The 20,626-nt window shown below is 44.6% G+C and overlaps 2 protein-coding genes across 9 annotated transcripts in view; one reads left to right on the forward strand and one right to left on the reverse strand.

Moving 5' to 3' along the window:
* Positions 1-20,626, forward strand: part of PTPN14 (protein tyrosine phosphatase non-receptor type 14) — a 170,624-nt gene that overhangs the window by 134,563 nt on the left and 15,435 nt on the right. For 7 of the 8 annotated variants that reach the window (XM_067029719.1, XM_059041711.2, XM_067029752.1 and 4 more), the window contains 8 exons: positions 968-1,056; positions 4,053-4,140; positions 5,003-5,085; positions 7,345-7,402; positions 10,733-10,811; positions 12,806-14,283; positions 18,980-19,123; positions 20,274-20,492. In XM_067029719.1, coding sequence (XP_066885820.1) covers positions 968-1,056; positions 4,053-4,140; positions 5,003-5,085; positions 7,345-7,402; positions 10,733-10,811; positions 12,806-14,283; positions 18,980-19,123; positions 20,274-20,492 — 2,238 coding nt within the window. The remainder of the gene's footprint in view (positions 1-967; positions 1,057-4,052; positions 4,141-5,002; positions 5,086-7,344; positions 7,403-10,732; positions 10,812-12,805; positions 14,284-18,979; positions 19,124-20,273; positions 20,493-20,626) is intronic. The other variant, XM_067029756.1, reaches the window with a different exon arrangement.
* SMYD2 (SET and MYND domain containing 2) overlaps positions 15,176-20,626 on the reverse strand; it is a 93,859-nt gene continuing 88,408 nt past the window's right edge. The window contains exon 13 of the mRNA XM_067029779.1: positions 15,176-15,188. The gene's annotated coding sequence lies outside the window, so the exon portion shown is untranslated. The remainder of the gene's footprint in view (positions 15,189-20,626) is intronic.

Genomic DNA, 20,626 nt, shown 5'->3' on the forward strand with positions numbered 1-20,626 from the left:
CCTGATAGGAACAACAGACGTCATCCCAGTGAGAAGGAAGCGGGTGTGAAAGAGGCAGAGAGCCTGCAGGGTGAAGGGCCCCTGCCCAAAATACCATCCCATGAGTCTCGAGGATAAAAAATAAAAGTTTATTACCTTCTTGAAGGAATAGAGTGCTTTTAAAAGGGAACATTCGGCAAATACAAAAGAACTCTCAGAAATTTAAAATGTGATATCAGAAATAGAAAACTTAATAGATAGGTTCGAAGATTAAATTAAGAGAAATCTCGCCCCCCAAAACCCCAAAGTAATGGAATGTGGAAGGCAGGAGATAAAATTGGAGGACCAGCCCAGACGTCCAACATCTGAACAGTGGGAGTTCTAAAAGGAGTGAAAAGGGGAAACAGGAGGTAGTAATCTGAGGAAATATCCCAGAGCTGAGGAACATGAGGTTCTAAATTGGAAGGCCAAGCATGGTGGATGCAAATAGACACACTCTAGGGCTTTAAGTGGTGGAAGTGGATGCCTTTAAGGGAGAGGAAATGGTGGGTCCAAGGCTGCTTTTAAATAAGATCTAAAGAGGATTCAGTTCTTCAAACTGTGTGCGTATGCAGATACGATCAAACTATGTGCGTGTATAATATTGATTTAAAAAACCCAAAACTAGGGTTAAAAGAAAAGATATTAATAGATATTCATGAAAGAGAAAAATCTTAACTGCCAACAAATCTGAGAAAATCCTCAAATTCTTTCTTAAACAGGAAATGTATTGTGACAAACTGAGACAAAAGACAAAAAGGTATCTATGTAGTCTTTTAGGATGTGCAGTGGGGTGCGTCCCTTCGGACCTAGTGGCTTTTCTGCCCCCATTCCGTTCTGCGATTCATTCCACGTATGGGTGAGAAACGGGGTGTGGTCCCCGGTGGGTAGGCTGCCAGACCGCTGGGGATCTGTTTCATCACAACGATCTTTTGTTGATCTTATGCAGGACAATCATGGAAACAGTGTGCACCTGGGCATTTTCTTTATGGGGATTTTCGTGAGAAACAGAATTGGAAGACAAGCAGTGATATACAGGTAGTCCGATTTGTCTTTCTCCTTTTTCCTCTCGAGGTGCTCTAGCAAACCCCATGGAGTATGAAAGTTATACAGATGAGTTAAGAGGCAGACCATGGATCAGAGTTGAGCTTTTCTCCACTCTGATAAGAGCCGCCCCCTCTGCAGGATTTAAGTGGTTATGGAGAAATTCATCTCACTCTCCCTGGGGGTTTGTTTGGGGGATGGGGGATGTTCTTTCTTTCCACCGGACCCCAAGAAAGGCATAGTTGAACCTCCACTGAGCCAAAGAGTGGAACAAAACTCTGAGTCTGGTTGGACATGGGCTCTTCCATGAGTCAGGCCCCCGTGGGATTACCTTTGCCTGGATTACCCATGACCAGTCATTAAATCCACCCTGGCTTCTTGACATTGCCCTGAACCCTCTACCTAACCACAGGTGCTAGAAAAGTGCAAGCTAAGTTTTCTGTTAACGAAAGAGGTCTCTTTGTGAAAGTGTGTTTTGAAAAAGCAATCAATTTGTTAGCATAACTGAAAGGACTTGGGTACTTTTTATTATTTTGACCCTTCAACCTTCTTTTCCGTTTAACATGAGTAGAAGCAGCATAGGGGAGTGGCAGGGTGTCCCCTGCATTACATGTCAATGAGCTTGCTTTGTATGGGTGCCACAGACCCCATCGTAGTATCAACGATCCGAAAAACTGCATGCTTGCTTTCATTTATGAGGGCGCTATGGCCTGTTATTTACCGGAAAGACAGCTTTCCTGTGTGTGCATCTGATAGGCAGAGCTGCACGTGCAGGGCAGATGATCAAAGACAGATCTTAGAGGCAAAGCACGGTCCACGTTCTGGAAGTGAATTCTTGGCCAGCCGTGTATTCTCTGGATCAGCAGTTACTGCAGGTCATTTTGAGAAAGTTTTCCCACTAAAAGCTTCCTAATTGGCTTTTATTTTCCTAGTTCCCCACCCTGCCATTATTTTTGTCCGTTTATTTTCTCTTGCTTTTCGAATTAGAGACATTATTGAAACAGGAGTGGGGAGAGAGCTCTTTGGAGCTACAGAATAAGCTTTTTGGCTATTGGACATATTCAGTCAACTCGTACACCTACAACAAATTAAATAAAAAATATAAATATGTACAGAGTTGTAACTATACACTTTTATGCCCATGTAAAGCTATCCAGGCATTTTGTCCCACACATTTCTCTGTAGCTAAATCAGTGCTTGAGTCTGGAGAAGAGAAGCAGACACATCTTGGATTCTGGCTCTCTAGATTAAGTAGAAAATAGCAATTTGAAAGTTTGCTGATCATAAGTGCCTCACAGGTTTTGTTCAGTTTCCTTAGGAACTGCTTCTAGACTGCTTCGCTTCCTTTAGCCCTTGCCTTGAAACCCTTGCAAGATGGGAATTTACTTCTACTACAGTGTCATGTTCATTGTGCCACCAAGGTGAAGTCATATGGTGGAGTGAGGAGTGGACCCAGAATTTTGGCAGTTGATTTGAGGGAATGGAGCTAGAGGAGACCACATATCTCGTATCTCTTGAGACCTTCACTAGGGAGCACATAGCTGTGAGTTCACATAGATGTGATCTAATGGATTTGTAAGTCAGCAGACAGCTGTGCAGAACACCTGTAGATGTAGGTAAAAACAGGTGGTACTGGTGTAATGGAAAGCTGATCGGAGGAAAACCTGGAAGCTATAGAACTCATCCGTCCCTGATGGGCCGAGTGAGAGAGGCTAAGTCATCCCCTTTGGCCTGAATTGCCTCATCTCCAGAGTGGAACGTAAATAGCCACCTTGTCTACCTAAGAGAGTTGATAAAAGAACTGTACTCTATACAGATGCGAGACAACCTCATTACTTTTCATTATTTCAGCAAACATCTATTGTATGCTGTGAGCCAGGTGTACTTGGTGCTTGGAATACAGAGATGAAGAAAGCAGAATCTCTGCCCGGGGCCTGAGGGCCTATGATCTAGTTTGGTTTAGTTAGGGTCACAGACGTGAACAATTGTGATACAATGTGGTGACTGATAGAGGACTACACCAGGCTCTTTCCTGGCATGTGGGTGCTTGGGGATGAGGAAAGGCTTCCTGGAGAAGGTGACTTTTTCTGAGTCTTAAAGGAATCATGCAGGCAGAGGTAGAAGTGTAATGAGCCAAAGCAGGATGGTGGGAGAAGGCGGTGGGCAGGGAATTATAGGTCGGGGAACAGAGTGAAGGGGAGGTAGTGTAAGAGATGATTCGAAACTGGCTCCAAGTGGAATGGGAAGCAGGAGCTTACCTTCCCTTGTCTGGTGGTTCTTTCTGTGTATCTCATTTTAGATAAGATCTCCATGAGGAAAGGGAAGGAAATGTGTGTGTGCGTGTGTGTTTAGATCACAAAAATGTAGGCACATTCAACACTCCCTAGGCATTTTTTTCCAAGTGGCATAATCAAATCTGTAGTGTACATCGCAACACAGAACCTCTGTGCATTCTTCAGCCTAGATTCCTGGAGACACATGATTTTTTTTTTTTTTTTTTTTTTTGGCCGCACCGCGTAGCTTGTGGCACCTTAGTTCCCCGACCAGGGATCGAACCCAGTCCCTCGGCAGTGAAAGCGCCGAGTCCCAACCACTGGACCGCCAGGGAATTCCACACATGACTTTTAAATGACATCCCCCTCCAGCGTTGAAAACAGGGATCACGGGAAATGCTCTGTCCATTGGGAAGTGTGAAAACCAAGGCAGTGGAAGTCTCTGGCATATTTTCCTCCTAGTAGGTCGTAAAGGAAAGTGTACTTGATTAACAGCAATATCTAGACGTCGTTTACATAGGATTTTTAGCTATTTAAGTAGATGCGTGTTGCATTTTATTTCCTTTTCTGCTTCGAGGGGAGGGACGTTTAGCTTTTAAAAATATGGTTAAATCATAATTTGTAAAATGAGACTCAGTAATAACAGATGACACTCCTGTGCTGTCATAAATGCCTAAAACGTCTTTGGGCCAACGCCGTTGGCTTTCTTCTGTGCAGGTGGAATGACATGGGAAATATCACTCACAACAAGTCAGCTATCCTGGTGGAGCTCATCAGCAAAGAGGAGACTGCCCTCTTTCACACGGTAAGCAAAACGCACAGATGAAGGCAGGGTCCCACAGGCAGCTTCCTGTTTGTCTTCTCAACTCGTCTCAACTTGGAATATCTTTTCCTCGCTCTCCATGTCATGAGAGAATAAATATTCTGTTGAACCCATACCTCTCCATGCCGTCATCACTCATTTCTGGAAGGTGGTGGGGACTTCCTGCTCAGACTGCTGGGGTGTTTCAAGCTGAGTTTTGACTCTAGGGTTTGGGTTCCTCCACCAGCCTTATTTGTGGTGGATCCCATTGTCAGGTATGCCCTTGACTAGTCACCCCTGATGATATTGCATGGTATTTTCTTTTACTGGCTGGTTTGGATTTTCTTTGCCATCAGAGTCCAAGCCTGATCTGAAGCAAACTGGGTGATTTTGCCTTTCTGTTGAGTGCCTATTTGAGAGCCAAGGCACTCCCTGCACCTCCCTGCCTCCCATTTGAAGATGCTTGGTGTTCGTGCTACGCTCTGCCCTGATTCATTTACTGATTTTTAAAGCGCTTGGTTTGGCATTATGTAAAGACACACCAGATCATCAGTGTAACCCCAGCGCGTTGAGCATAAAGGATTCTTTAGCAGACAGTATTGTCTGCCATCCTTGGGTGGGCTCCATAGACATGACCGCCGCTGAATTTCAGCACACTGGTTTCTGGCTCAGGGGGTTATTTTGTGCTTGACATGAAGGGAGGAAGGGACGTGTCCCTCGCTCAGAGGAATCCTAGTGAAATGCATATATTTGGGTTGGCCAAAAAGTTCCTTCGGGTTTGTATGGCAAAACCCGAACGAACTTTTTGGCCAGTCCAATACAATCAAACAGATGTTTATTTTCCCCCTGTTTCTTCTTCTCCGAGGATGATATCGAAAATGCCAAGTATATATCTCGACTGTTTGCTACACGGCACAAGTTCTACAAACAAAACAAAATCTGCACTGAGTAAGTAAACATTTTGTCCACCCTCTCCCTGGATCAGCTTAAATTCTTGTGCTTTAGGGATGGTGTAGGTTGCTTTTTATACTGACTCTTTTTCCTCATTCCTTGTAGAAGCTAAAGGGGCAAGTTAAAGCCGGGCGGGAGGGAAAGAGCTTTAATGATGAAGACTGTCTTGTGTAGTCTATATGCCTAGGGAGAAAATGATTTGCAAATTGACTGTGAATGCTTGACTTCCTGAACGGATTGGCCGACATCAGTGCCTTTCCAACCTCTGCCATGAGTTTGGAGGAACCGAGCGGTTCCCAATTTGCCGGGGCGCCCCTTCGTGTCAGATGTGGAGTGTGTTCAGAAGCCGGTAGCAGAGTGACGAGCCAACTTGAAAGAGAAGAAGCTGCTGTCATCCTCAGCCCTATGTTGCTCACACAGTTAGCTAACCCTGCGTGTGCTTCTGGGTCATGTCACCCGCCTGTAAATGAGAGGCCAGGGTAATTAGAGGAAGACGTGGAAGACACTAATAGATGTCACAAATCCATGTGTGTGTTTTTCAATTTAATTTGGAAATAAAGATGATAAAGGGAGTCTGATGAGGGAACTTCACTGTGACCTGACCTTGGATATAGCGTGCCGGGCTCACACTATCATAGCCTTTCCTTTGGTTGCCTTCAAAAGACGTTCCTCAGCAGAGTACATCAGCGGTTGGGGCGCCCAAGGTGCTTAATTTTGTTTCAAAGAACTTCGGGATGTAAATGCAGGAGAAGAACTGCTTTCCCACTTCCCCAGTGGACACATGCAAGAGTGTGAAAATACTGTCCTAGAGCAGTTCCTGCTGAAGAGGTGCTGCTTTAGAACTGGAGCATCAGGTCCTGGCAGACTTTTTTCTCTACGTGATGGAGGCTCTTTCAAACCAGTCTTTGCCATTGGTCACTGTCAGAGTCTGAAAGTATATTTGATAGTACAGTCGGCCCTCTGTATCTGTGGGTTTCATATCCGCGAATTCAGCCAACCGTGGATCAAAAGATATTAAAAAATATTCCAGAAAGTTCCAAAAGGCAAAACTTGAATTCACTATGAACCAGCAGCTCTTTATGTTGTATTAGGTATTATAAGTAATCTAGAGATGATTTGAAGTATGTGGGAGGATGTGCATGGGTTATATGCAAATGCTATGCCAGATGACATAAAGCACTTGAGCATACATGGATTTTGGTATCCGAGGTGGGTTCTGGAACCGATCCTCTTTGGATACCAAGAGATGACTATATAGTATTAGGTCTGCCAGCAAAGTTTGCAAATGAAAATCACAAGAGCGCTAATTAGAGAGCAGCAATTTAAGCCACCATATCCGTTATGGGTACACACGTGCATACACACGCATGCACGCATAGACACACACACCATTCTTTTGAACAGATTCCCTATAGGTCACATCTTTGCAGTTCTCTGCTATTGCCTCTGATTTGTTGGTGTGTCTTTGACATTAACAAGAATTCTATAGTTGACTTCTGTAGGGTGAAGTTAAAAACAAAACTATTTTGAGAAGTGTAGTCTTCACTGTAGTCTCCTGGTTTGATCATTTCTTAGCAAGTGGCTTTAACGTTAAATGTTTCGGGTGTTTGTATTTCTTTTGTGGCCTTTTCTTCTTAGATAAGTGAGCATCACATATTAGACTGAAAATTAAGGAAATTCTGTTTTCCTTTCTACTTCTGTAATAATCATTCCTTTCTTCTTCATAATCATGTATGGGAGGTTCCTAACCTCTTATCTGATAAAAACTTGGACTCTCTAAGAAGCATACCTCCTACCCCGCATAGACATAAATTCTGTATATATTGATAGTTTCAGAGCCTCCGCATGGGCTACATGAAGGCTTGGGATAGCCCACCGGAGTTTTATGAAATCAGCATCATTTGAACAGCATCCTTCTCCAGAGGTCTCCACGCTCTAACCTCTAAAAGACTGCTGTTGACTTTTATTTCCCTTATAATTTGTCTTTAGAAATAAGCCTCGTTCTTCTAATATTACTTTGTAAAACATATTATAAAAGTATCATATGTTCCAAACATTTTGAAAATAAAAAAAGAACAAAGAAGAAATCGTAATTGTTCTTAGCTTCAGCACCCAGAAATAGAAAATGTTTATGTTTTGCTGTAATTCTTAACTCATCTTTTCTCCTTTCCCCTCTTCTCCCTCTCTTGTCTATCTGGTCTTCTGTACATGGTAAATAATAATAACCATCCTCATGTTTTTCAACTTTTCATGTAGACAATCAAATTCTCCACCCCCTATCAGACGCCAGCCCACCTGGAGCCGGTCCTCCCTGGTATGTATGAAATCTTCAGTTATCAAGTCCTCTCACTGTCGGGGTGTGAGTGTCCTTTTGTTGTTAACTTGAGGAGAGGGATGACTAGGGCATCATGACTAGGTCATGACCTCATGACCAGGCGAGATATGGTGAGAACACAGAAGGGCATCAGTCTGCTATGCAGGTGTGATACACACCTACCCATTTTGTCCCTCTTGTGCCTGCCCACGTCCGTCACTTTTCTAAGTGTGACTCAGGGTTCACCCCCATGAATTTTAGTCCCGGCCGATGAGACCATGTTCCTTGAGCACGCAACCTACTGTGTGTTTTTTTCCACTTGCTTTATCTATCTTTATCCATCTATCTTTATCCACTACTTCTGATTTTTGCATATAGACATGTCTTCAGTTGTAATCTCCACAAATTCTTGTATATTCACTGCCATAGACAGAGTTTAATAAACTAGTCAGAAAATGTCTACTTTAAATGAGCAAAAATTGAAGGAGTCTAGTTGATGGTCTTAGGTAGAGTATTCAGTGGGGAAGAAAATTAAAATTAATTAATTTTCTAATTTTAAGGCCAACAGAATTTGAGTTGATCCACTTTTCTACCCACCATTAGCCTTTTTGTAAAAACTGCTCTACTAATCATGTGAATAAGGAAACACAACTCATTTCAATGCATGTGTTCTGTCTTAGACTGTTTTACTTTGAGAATTACTTCAGGATGATATCATAGCAAGACGTGGGAGAGTTAGTTTCCTTTAAAATGTCTACTTGTTTTACGTCATAATTCTTTTATTTTAGATTATGATTTATTTTACACAAAATCAGAATAAACATGTGACCTTTAAATGTTGTAGGTTGAACAGTTCCTTTGAGTTGATGGGAGAATAAAATCGAATTTTTCTTTATACAAAGTATATATCCTATAGCACATCTTTCACTTGTCTTTTAAAAGGAACTGTTTTAGGAAATTTTTTTTTTTCCTTCTGGAAAATGCATTGACATGAACTCTTAGAATTCTAGAGTTTGGTCATCATATCACATAATATTGATAATTCCTGCAAACCCACGTGAATATTATTAATCTCTGTGTTAATGTGCAAACATCTCACGAGAGGTCTTTGCCTTGGAGATGTAGAGGGATGCTTGGGGCTTCTCCCCTGGAAGTACCAATAGATTTGTTCATGGCACTGGTTTCCTTATTCTTGTCCTTTGTTGATATTATTTTCCCTTTTCCCTTCCTTAGAGTCCACATGTCTTTACTAGTGAGATAAATGTTCACTTGTTTCCATGAAACACCAGGGGAAGCAAAGTGTTTTAGGGCTATCTTGTGATTTGATCTCATCCTAATTATCCAGAGAAGATACAGAGGCTTTCCTGTTTTGTTTGGATGAAGATAATCTACAGGAAGCCAGATTCCTGGCTTCTCCCTTTCCTCTGCCCCTTATGAGTAAACCATTTCAGCAAGAGTTCCTTGGGATGAGTGAGAGTAAAACCAGAGAACATTGTCTCCTTTGGGCTTCCTGGCTGATAACAAGGGCTCCTGAGTGTTGGTTTTCTCTTGCCTTTCTGGCTCCTGTATTGTGGCATCTAATTTGTTTTTGTGTTAGCAGATCTGGAAAGAAACAGAATAATATATTGGAATATATAAAGAGACAGAATAAATAATCCTGAAATGGTGTTTGGAGGATTAGCTATTACTATTTCTCACTTGTATTGCTTACAGACTTATGCGAGTTCATAAACAGTCACCTACTTATAGGATTTTTCTTTTCTTTTTTTAAATAAGAGCAAGAGAAGGCAGAGGTGAGCCAACTTTGCCTTGCTGTATATTTCTGTTCCCTTGTATGAATCCCTCCCTACTGTTTTGTTTTGTTCTGTTTTGTTTTTTTAAACCTAAAAACTGGCTGTCCAGTCATGGAAAAGTTGAGTTGAATTAGGTATTATCAAAAAGAGGAAAAATATTTTAAAATTGCTATTCAAAAACCAGCCAAGAGAGATTTGGAAATATTTAGAAGAGCTGATACTCTGAACTACTTTCTTAGATTAATTTAAATTCTCTATTTCTTCTACCCTGATTTCCTTTAAATTTTTGGACTTCTTGTCTTCATTACCTTCTTTATTTGCCCCTTTGATGCTTAAACATTACTTGTAGCAAAGGAAATAGTAGGTGAGTTATTTGCCCAGCCTCGGACTCTGCGTAGTATTCTTCTTCTGTTGAGGAATACTGAGAAAGTGTGACCCCTGCTGGCTTTGTGGGTTTTTTTTTTTTTTTTTTTGACTTGATCTCAGCTTCTGTCCCAAAGCAGTAACGTTTAAACTAATATCTATAAGATTAGTTTTAAAATAATCAAATAGAAATATAAGAGATCATCCTGTTTGGTGGGTTACAAGCTTAAAGTTTATTTTTTAGTATCAAAACTCTTCCTTCAAACACATTTTTACCTGGAACCCTAATATGTGAATAAAATGGATAATGTTGGAGGGAGGAGACTGATTTGAGTGACAGGAAGCTGAGACCGACTGAGGTTGAATGAGTTGCTCTAGACCGTATCAGCCATTAATCGTATTTCCTTTCGCAGCTCCCTGGTTAGTGAAGCTCTCTAAGCATTTTGGTGTTTTCTGTAAAAGTTTTACCCTCCTCTGCAGCACGGAGTTATTCAGGTTGAGTCTAAATGTCCATCTTTAAGAGTCTTACGGCGAAGAGTCCTCGCTGAGGGGCTAGATGGTTGAACCGGATCCTCTGCAATGGGAGGGCCAATACATGGTCCTGGGAACTGCATGCTCAGTGTTAGGGATCACATTTCAGTATAAATTCGCACGTGGGCCCACCTTAACGCTCCCCTGTCCCTATTTGAGGCCGATGTGGCACTGTGAACTAGGCTCATAGGTACAACTATGCTGATGGGTACGAACTTGTGGCTCCAGGAGGGACCCAAGTTTGAATAGAAGGAAACAGGCTTCCCCCTCACTCTCATTATGTTTTAGGTGGAACATAATAAAAGACATCTTCTGAGTTATGCCCTTAAAAAAGGCATTGGGGGCCTTGCAGGTGTGTTAGAAAATACGTTATAAATAGGTGCCTTCGTGTTGATGACAGCCTCTTTCTCACCTTGAACCAGCCTCCCGATTCCCCGCTTCTTGTCTCTCCAGTCCTAAGCTTGCTGATGAGATGGGGGGGTGCAGATGCTTAGGGAAGGGTTGGGTTGAGTGTGGAGGGCGGAGCATCTGCAGCATGCCTCCCTGCAGGGGGAGGGGTGAGCGACGGGGACCCTCGTGTGCGCGTGAGCGTGACGGCCGTTTGTGCCAAGGCCTCCCACCCGTGCCGTGTTCTCTGTTTCAGCCCCGGCAACAACCGTACATCTTGCCTCCCATGCATGTCCAGTGTGGTGAACACTACTCAGAAACACACACTTCTCAAGGTAACTCTCTTGCCGCTGTCCTTTCTTTAAGACGCAAAGTTGAGAACTGGTGATCGGTAATGAGACTTTTTTTTTTGGGTCGGGGCGGGGGGTGACCGTGATACTTTCATTTTAACTTTGCCGTTGTCTGAATGGCAGCGGGCAACAGCTTGGATTTGTGAAAGGCATAGAATATCATTTACCCCTGAGAGGAAAATTTCCCCAGAAATTGACTCCAGAGGGACTTGGGGGAAGGCAATGGGCAAGTTCCTTTCTCCTCCTCCTTCTTGTAAGTGGGATGGAGAGGGGAGTGACAGCCACGCCCCACAGAATAAATACTCTTCACCCTCCTCGTCAGCGACAGAGAGCTCGTCACAGTCAAGCAGGTTTTCAAGGTGACGGAGAACACAGGCATCCAGAATAATTGAGAGAAATACACACAAAATCTCAGCCCCTCATTTTAACTCTCCTTTCCGATCTCTCCCACTGGCCCCTTTCTGGGTGCACTTGTTAAACTGTTTTATTCCTCTTTTTCTCCCTCAACACTCCCGTGCAAAGTGTGTAAAAAAAACCCATTCCAATAATAATTATTCTGAGGGTGAACATTTATAGAGCAGTTCCTCTCCTTAAGCACTTGTTCTGAGCACGTGCACTGTATTGTCTCATTTCATCCTCAAAATAAACCTAGGAGATACGTACTGTTATTATTTCCATTTGACAGATACAGAAAGTGGGGTACAGGGGAGCTTGGATACGAAAATTGGTGTCTTGACTCTTGAGCCAGGCTCTGTAATCATTATACTAACTGTGTCTCAAACAAGGAATGGGATTAAACATTGGATGCTGACAGTACGGTAAATGGATAATTTGTTTCTGGGTTATCAGATGCTAGCTGTTTTGAATCTCTCTGTACTGTCTAAATGTGAGAGCATGGAGACGTAAGATAATCAAGATGATGTAACTTAATAAAACACAACTTTTTATAAGCAGACTAGCGAAGTTACCCTGCTTCTATGGGAGGGCACCCAACCCCATTAAGGTGGATAAATGCAACACGTTCTCCTAGTTTTTCTTGCTTATATCATCTCATCTGCTCTATGTTCCCATCCCTCCTCTTTAGGCAGCCAAGTGTTTTCAGTCACCTTTTCTGTTTTTTTAATCTTTTCTGCCTTTGCTTTCTTCTACTCTGCTGATGCTTAAATCTATAGTGTAAAAAATGAATATACTTTGCCCACAGAAAAATGTGTTGGCAAGAGGTTGCCTGCCTTGGGGTGTCTCTGTGTATGTGTGTGTTAAAGGAACACTGGACCCCCAGAATGGGCCTTACTTTAGAAATCTGCTTTTTATCTCTTTAGGTACCTCTTTAAAGTATTATTAATTTTAATGTGGAACTGACCTCAGTGATGAAACCAACTCTAGAGGAGGGTTTTAGACAGTGGCTCAGAAAAACCTCCTGATTCTTATTTTGCCCTTCATTGGTTGCCGATCAGAATGAAGCAGCCACGCATGCTGACATCCTGACTGTGCTATTTGCCTTGTGCCTTGACGGATATGCTCGGCAGTCCCTCAGATGCGGGGTTTTTCCCATTGCCGTCAGGAAGATCAGCTCCCAGTACTCAATAACTCCAAATCTATCGCCCTATTAAAGTTCTTGACTTCCTGGCCCAAACATCCAGTTCTGTCGCTGAGCCTTGAACAAGAGGACAGATTTCCCAATGTGAGGGCCATGGCTGGTGCCTGATTTAAAAGCTCATGGCCAAATCGAGAACTTAACCCAGGTGATAACGGTTCCGTATGTGCATAGCTTTCTTTGTTTAGAGTCACTGTTTCTTTTCAGTGTGCTTTAAAATGTTCCTTCCATATGTTGGCATCTTGCCCAAGAAATTACCAGTTTTTCCATGGAATATGTGGGTGGAGACCATGGGATTTCCCTTTCTATGACTTCTGTGTGAGGATGAACTTGATTGAAGCAGGATGGTGTGGACGTTCATGTGCCCCTGTGTGACTCCTTGCAGACAGCATCTTCCATGGGAATGAAGAAGCCTTGTATTGCAACTCGCACAACAGCCTCGACTTGAGTTATATAAATGGCACCGTCACCAATGGCAGTGTGTGTAGCATTCACAGCGTCAACTCCCTCAGTTGCTCCCAAAGCTTCATCCAGGCTTCTCCCGTGTCCTCCAACCTCAGCATCCCTGGGAGTGACATCATGCGGGCTGACTACATCCCGAGCCACCGGCACAGCGCCATCATCGTGCCGTCCTACCGGCCGACCCCCGATTATGAGACAGTCATGCGGCAGATGAAGAGGGGGGTCATGCACACGGACAGCCAGAGCCAGTCCCTGCGGAACCTCAACATCATCAACACCCACGCCTACAACCAGCCAGAGGATCTGGTGTACAGCCAGCCTGAGATGCGAGAGAGGCACCCCTACACTGTCCCTTATGGGCCCCAGGGGGGCTACGGTAACAAACCGGTCAGTCCATCGGACCAGATCAACCCAAAGAATGCCACGGTGCCAAGCAAGCCCGGGGCAAGCGCCATCTCACACACGGTGAGCACCCCGGAGCTGGCCAACATGCAGCTCCAGGGCACCTATAACTACAACACGGCCCACATGCTCAAAAACTATCTCTTCCGGCCACCGCCCCCCTACCCACGGCCCCGCCCCGCCACCAGCACCCCGGACCTCGCCAGCCACCGCCACAAGTACGTCAGCGGCAGTAGCCCCGACTTGGTGACTCGCAAAGTGCAGCTGTCCGTGAAGACCTTCCAGGAGGACAGCTCCCCTGTGGTGCACCAGTCTCTCCAGGAGGTGAGCGAGCCCCTCACGGCCACCAAGCACCACGGCACGGTGCACAAGCGCCACAGCCTAGAGGTGATGAGCAGCATGGTGCGGGGCATGGAAGCCATGACCTTGAAGTCGCTCAACATCCCCATGGCCCGCCGCAACACTCTGCGAGAGCCGGGGCCGCCCGAGGAGGTGCCGGGGAGCCACGAGGTCCCCCAGCTTCCCGAGTATCACCACAGGAAGACTTTCTCAGATGCCACGATGCTGATCCACAGCAGTGAGAGCGAGGAGGAAGAGGAGGAGGCTCCGGAACCGGTGCCCCAGATCCCCGCGCTCCGCGAAAAGATGGAGTACAGTGCCCAGCTGCAAGCCGCCTTGGCCCGGATTCCAAACAAGCCCCCACCCGAGTACCCCGGACCCAGGAAAAGCGTGAGCAACGGGGCGCTGGGGCAAGACCAGGTGTGCCTTCCTCCCGCCATTGCCAGGGCCAGGGTCCTGAGGCAGGGGCCAGCCAAGGCCATCAGTATCTCCCGGGCTGACCAGATGGCCATCAACGGGTCCTCTCTTGGTCCATCCATCTCAGAGCCCGACCTGACAAGTGTGAAGGAGCGGGTCAAGAAAGAGCCTGTGAAGGAGAGACCTGTGTCTGAAATGTTCTCCCTGGAGGACAGCATTATAGAAAGAGAGATGATGATCCGGGTAAGTGGCTTCCTCTCCCAGGGCATCTTTCGAGGGACAGTTAAACGGGCTGATTTCCACCCTCGCCCGCAGCCCCCTCGGCTCCTTTTCCATGATTTAGACATAACATCCTCTGGGCACTGAAGAAAGCGCCTGAGGCTTATTCAGGGAACATCCTAGGGATTTAAAAATCACTTGTAATTTAAACAGGTAGTGTTTCATTTCACAAAACTTTGTTTTCACATAAACCTGCCATTCTCATTCATGGCTTCTCATAGGTGTGCTTGGTGCAAAGTGCTGTGAGAGAGTCAGGATCTTACAGGTTGGTGGTGTTGAGATTGGTGTCTGGACCAGCATTTGCTGTTTATTCAGGGTCAGACATCCCATTCATGAGCTGCCAGGAGCTCACCTTCCTTCACCTCCTGGTACTTTGGTTTTTCCAGGGGAAAGCATCCCCCCCGCAATTAGATATTAAAAGAGCAACATCCTTTCAGAGCACAGCTTTCTGTGTAGATCTAGATGTCAGGATCGTTCATCAATATTGTCCATGATGTGTCCAGCTTTATTTTCAAATCTTCTTTCGAGAGATGTTTAACACGAATCCAAGAAAATTACAATAAACCCAGAAGTTTACCGTTGAGCTTCCATTAACCATTCTTATTCTATCAAGAATTCACACGTGCATACTTAGACACGCACCACACTTGTCCTGGAAGTATTCACTCCCTTAAAAAATTAAAAAGTCCTCTCAATATAACCATTCAAACCTAGACTGAGTTCTCCTCTGCATGTACCACAGCTGAACTATAAGGTAGCCAGGGCTTAGGTTAGGAACTCCAGAGCAGTTGTAACTTAAAATGGGCTTTGATGGAGTTCGTTAGACTTTCTTCATTTATAAGTCTCCCAGTTCTCCAGAGGGAATCAACCTGTAAAGAAGAGTAAAGAGCCCAAGTTTTAAGGAAGCCAAGTCCCTCGGTTTAGGAGTCTAGTCCATAGCAACGTTCCCTCTTTAGACAAACCTTAAGAACGTTCGTAATCTCACGGTTTTGGCCATCCGTGGAATATTGCTGAGAATTTGGTACAGGCGTAACTTTTTCCACCTAGAGGGAAATTGTGAAAGTTGTACTGTGCCTGTGGGAAATAAGACCGTTGGACTGAGATGCGGGGCTAGGTGCCTTGCGGGGGAGCTTTTTCCTGGGGATGGAATGAGATGCTGGAAGGAGATGCGGGGCTGGGTGCCTGGGGGGAGAGCTTTCTGAGTTGGGGAAAAGTAATCACCGGTAGAAAGGGATTTTCGGCACTTCTTGGCCTCACACCCCTTTAACACAACTCGGTATCAAGAACCCATCAGTCTAAGCATTCAGCTGTTGCCTACATGGTCCCCTAGCCTCACTTAGGTCGTATTCATTCTCTTCTCTTGTTACCTGTATTAAACAAAAGCCTGTAGCCAAATTCACGGCACTGGTTCCCTACATAGTGCTTCAGGCATTATCACAAAGGAGCAAGGGCCTTTTCCACTGTTTCCACGTGTCCTCCCATCCCATCCATTGGGTAAGAGCGAACAGCCAATTTTACCCCTTAACTAGTTCTCAAACATCATTACCCCAGCCCTATGTCATTTTCCCTGATTTTTTTTTTTTTTAATGTGTACCACCTTCTTCTTTCTTCGAAATTTTTAAAAATGTTTATTTCTTGGCTATGCCTTGTAGCATGTGGGTTCTTAGTTCCTCGACCAGCAGCTAAGATCCTGGTCCCATGCATCGCAAGCATGGAGTCTTAACCACTGGACCGCCAGGGAAGTCCCTTCTCTGATTTTATCCCAAATCCTACACACTTGTGAGCTCAAGGGCTGCCGCCCTTGGCTGGTGTCCCAACCATAGAGTAGGACTTGGAGGGTCTTCGGTGAGCCAGGCAAGGTGGTGACCACTGCTGGCACTGATGCTTGGGATGGGTCTCTATTGTCTTTATGAAGAAACCCCAGTGACCTCCCCACATGTCAGACGGCTGTCTGTCCTGGTCTCCCCCCACCCCACCCCTGACCTGACCATGGGTAGCCTTTGCCTGGCTTGTTAGGCATGGCTAAGAAGAGAAGGCTGTCAGGGCCTCCCTAGGATAAGAAAATGAGAAAATGTAACCAAATAGGAACTGGAGGGAGACAGTTATGGTGAGAATTTGCCCTGCAGGCAACTCTCTCCCTCCGGTTCTGGAGCTGCTTGTCCATTGGATGGATAGTTCAGGCCTGTTGTCTTGGTAGCTCCTCCTGGCTTCTACCACTGCCTGGAAGACATTTCACTGTCTGTAGTCACCTAACCCCAAATCAGGTACTGGGAAGAGAAAAGGCCAAATCAGATCTTTGAATTAATTATTTTTGATCTCTGGTAATAAGCTGATAGGATAAGTGAGGAGGAGCTAAGAGAAATAGGTTATCACTGGGGTTTCAGTTTTCATTAGGTAAGTAGTAATCCTTTCCCAAGAAAGACAAATTCTTTGGGCTTTGGGCCCAGTTGGGGTTACCTTATGGTGCAGGTGGGGAGGAGGCAGGGCTGTCAGGGGGACCTCAGGACCATTTACAAAAACACGTTTGCTCTCTTAAAACTTCGCAGAGGGGCTTCCCTGGTGGCGCGGTGGTTGAGAGTCCGCCTGCCGATGCAGGGGACGCGGGTTCGTGCCCCGGTCCGGGAAGATCCCACGTTCCGCGGAGCGGCTGGGCCCGTGAGCCATGGCCGCTGAGCCTGCGCGTCCGGAGCCTGGGCTCCGCAACGGGAGAGGCCACAGCAGTGAGAGGCCCGCGTACTGCCAAAAAACAAACAAACAAACAAACAAAAGTTCGCAGAGGAGTAGAACATTCTAACATTCTCAACTCAAAGAGATAATGGGGGCAAAATTCTCCCTCACAAAAACAAACTAATAAGCAAGTAAATTAACACCCCCCCCCCACCACACACACCACCACCACATTTAAATCCAAAAATTTCAAAATCTGTCTGGGGTTGAGAAACCAGGGCCATTCTTAAGAATATTATACCTTTGGAACACACTATTGTAAAACAATTATACTCCAATAAAGATGTTAAAAAAAATAAATTAAAAAAAAAAAAAAAGAATATTATACCTTTGGGACCTTTCTCACTTTCTCACAGTTAATCTTCCTCTGAATGCTCCTTTTTTTTGTCTGATGGGTCCGCCCTGTCGCTGGACCAAGCATCTAATTGACAGAATCACTCATAAAGGCCAGGGCTCCCTTCTTTTTTTTTTTTTTTTTTTTTTTTAACTTTATTGAAGTATAGTTGATTTACAATGTTGTGCTTAATTTCTGCTCTACAGCAGAGTGACTCGGATATATTTATATACATATATATTCTTTTTCATGTTCTTTTCCATTATGGTTTATCCCAGGATATTGGCTATAGTTCCCAAGGCTCCATTCTGACTGTAGGTGGCATGGAGGGGGTGCATATAGGGGTGTAATGCCATCCCCTACACCCACAATTGGAATAATCTGCACCATGGCTCCACCAAGATACTTCTCTGGGGAGTAAAATTTCTAAATGACAGACTAAGAAAAGAAATACCTAAAAGGTTTGAAAAAAGAAAACAGGAATAAGATGACTCCTTCATCTGTGGCAACCAAAGGAACCTGCAAATTGGTTTCACTTTCGTGTGGATCAAAATCATAAACTCTGTAAAACGATTCTGTTTCTATGCTTTATGAAGTCTCTGTGTTCTTTTGTCTTCTAAGACAAAGTGATTTGGTGGAAAATGCTCCCATTGTCTTGCCTGCAATGAGTAAATGGAGGTTTGTGGGTACCTCAATCATTTTAGAGGGCTTGAGGAAGCACAGCCATAGACCAAATAACAGGAGCCCTGACTGATCCAGTTTCAGAGTGTCTGTGCAGGTGAGGATGGAGAGGCGTTGAAAAGCCACGAACAAGGGCCAGGTGTTAACAACCAAACCTTCCCCTAAGTGCTCTGCTCGGACCCTAGATCCATATTCTCCCATGGCTTAGTCACATCCATTGTCACTGGGAGCCATGGTGTCCATTCCTGTGGGTCTTCTGGATGAATCATGAAGCGTGCTGCTCGTTAGGTCATCTCAGGCGGCCCCAGGCTGTGGTATTAGTGACTTTGCTAAACCACAGCAGCTCTCATTTTGGGGATGATATCCCAGGGACCAGAGAGAGTCAATACAGGATTAACACCCTCAGTCTTAGCCCCTCTGAATGGAAACTTGGGAAGGTTTTTGTCTATTTATGTATGTATCCAACCTCTTAAGAGTGCAGCAGACAGTTTTTATAAGGTTTGTACTGTTTAATCTGTATGAAAGGTCCATCATTGTGATTAAGTTTGATTATTCATGAATCTCTGTTTCTCTTTTCCTTGTCCTGTCTTCCTTCAGCCCTTATCTTCCTAAAGTGTCTCGTGTACACTGTTTTCTTGTGAGCCCCGTGGCAGGGTGTATTTGTATGGAGTCTTTGCTCTTGTTTGTTTGTTTTGTTCGTTCATTCCTCTATTTTAAATAAAAGCTCAGGAGGCCTGGAGGAACCGGCTTCCTGCGGCACAAGACTGGGAATAATGGGAAGACTGTTTGAATTTGCCCTGCTAATGGTGATTGTCTGCATTCCTTGGCTGGGGAGTTACAGATTTGGGGAGATTAAAACACATTCCAGCATTCTCCTGGTATTACAAACAATGAGAACATGCCTTTTCTTGCCGCAAGAATCTAGAGAAGCAGAAGATGGCAGGCCTGGAGGCACAGAAGAGGCCACTGATGTTGGCAGCCTTGAACGGACTCTCGGTTGCTCGGGGCTCGGGGCGGGAAGAAAGTCGCGTTGATGCCACCCGAGTTCCCATGGACGAGAGGGTAAGCGCTGGGCTTGTCAAACATGTGACTCATTCTCTGTGGTCTTAGGATTCCAACGCTCTCTCCTCGCCCAGACACGCCAGCACGAAGGCGTGTTTGACGAATTCATTCTTCAGTTTGAAGCTTAGCAAGACCTGGTCTGTGCTGTATTAAATTGATCCTTTTCAGCATCTCATGTTTCTTTGTCAGGTTGGTGCCATGACGACCCCTAAAGACACCAGCCCCTACCTAGCTGTGTGGCCTTGGTCAAGTCATTCAATTTCTCTGGGCCTGTGTCTTTATTTTTTTTTTGCAAAATGAAGAAGTTAAGCAGTTGCTGTAGCTCTCAATTTCTGTGGTTTTTGTGAACAAATACCCTTTATTAGGGAGTGATTCTTTTACCCACGCATTTATAGAATTCTTTAATAAGCTGGCCCCTTATTTGGCTATAACATATGGCTGATTTATAATTGTTAGGGTAATGCCTTGTGGGAAATTTGGTTTTTGAAAAGTTGCGTGGTAGTGTTTCAGAGGTGAAGAAATATGTTCTTTTAGTTCCTGAAATTGCTGTCAGGTTAAGAAACAGGTCATGTAAATGTAATAGAGTGCATTACAATAAGATTAGGGTTTTAGGTTTTGCCAGCATATATGAAGTATTAGCATGCTCTTAGAGCCAGAAGGGTCTTTAGAGGGATCATTTAATCTAATTAATACCATGTTGTGTTATTAGTAGCTTGACTGGGGGAAAAATAAGAGATGGGGCATCTAATCCTCACGACTAGAGGACTGTGTACCAGTATCATCTTAAAATTTAGCTAAGAACAGCTGTGTAAGCGGAGGGAAGGACGTTTGGTTAATTAAGATTAACAATCTCCTTATCACTAGAACTTTAAACAGAGGTGGTAATAACAAAAATACTAATTTTGAATTTCAACTCTTGCCTGCTCTGGCAGATTTGTTCTGTTTAAGGTATGAGTGAGAAGGAAATTGGTTATTGGACAAGAGACACTAGCAATATGGTCAGTAATGAGACCAAATAGTCAAACATTAGTTGTCCATCTTGAAACTACTTATTAACACTGTCACTGTAAATATTTTAAGAAATCTGGTGGTTTGGTTGGAGTGTTTGGATAAGATAATTCAGAGAGCTGGAGATCAATTTCTGTTGCAGTTCAGAACCCTGAAGAAGAAGCTCGAAGAGGGAATGGTGTTCACAGAATATGAGCAGATTCCAAAGAAAAAGGCAAATGGCATTTTCAGCACAGCAGCGCTGCCAGAAAATGCTGAGCGCAGCCGTATCCGGGAGGTTGTCCCCTATGAGGAGAACCGCGTAGAGCTCATACCGACCAAAGAAAATAACACAGGCTACATTAACGCCTCCCACATCAAGGTAAGAAGCGGGGGGGGGGGGTGGGGGTGTGGAGAGGGGCGTGTTGGGAAGGCTGCTTGAAGATTGCTGGGTTAACGGTAAAAGGGCAGGGAGGAGAAAACATACGGGCTGCCACTGTGCCTCTTGGCTTGTCC

The sequence above is a fragment of the Kogia breviceps genome, chromosome 1 (assembly GCF_026419965.1).
Source record: "Kogia breviceps isolate mKogBre1 chromosome 1, mKogBre1 haplotype 1, whole genome shotgun sequence".
In the NCBI taxonomy this organism is placed as follows: Eukaryota; Metazoa; Chordata; class Mammalia; order Artiodactyla; family Physeteridae; genus Kogia; species Kogia breviceps.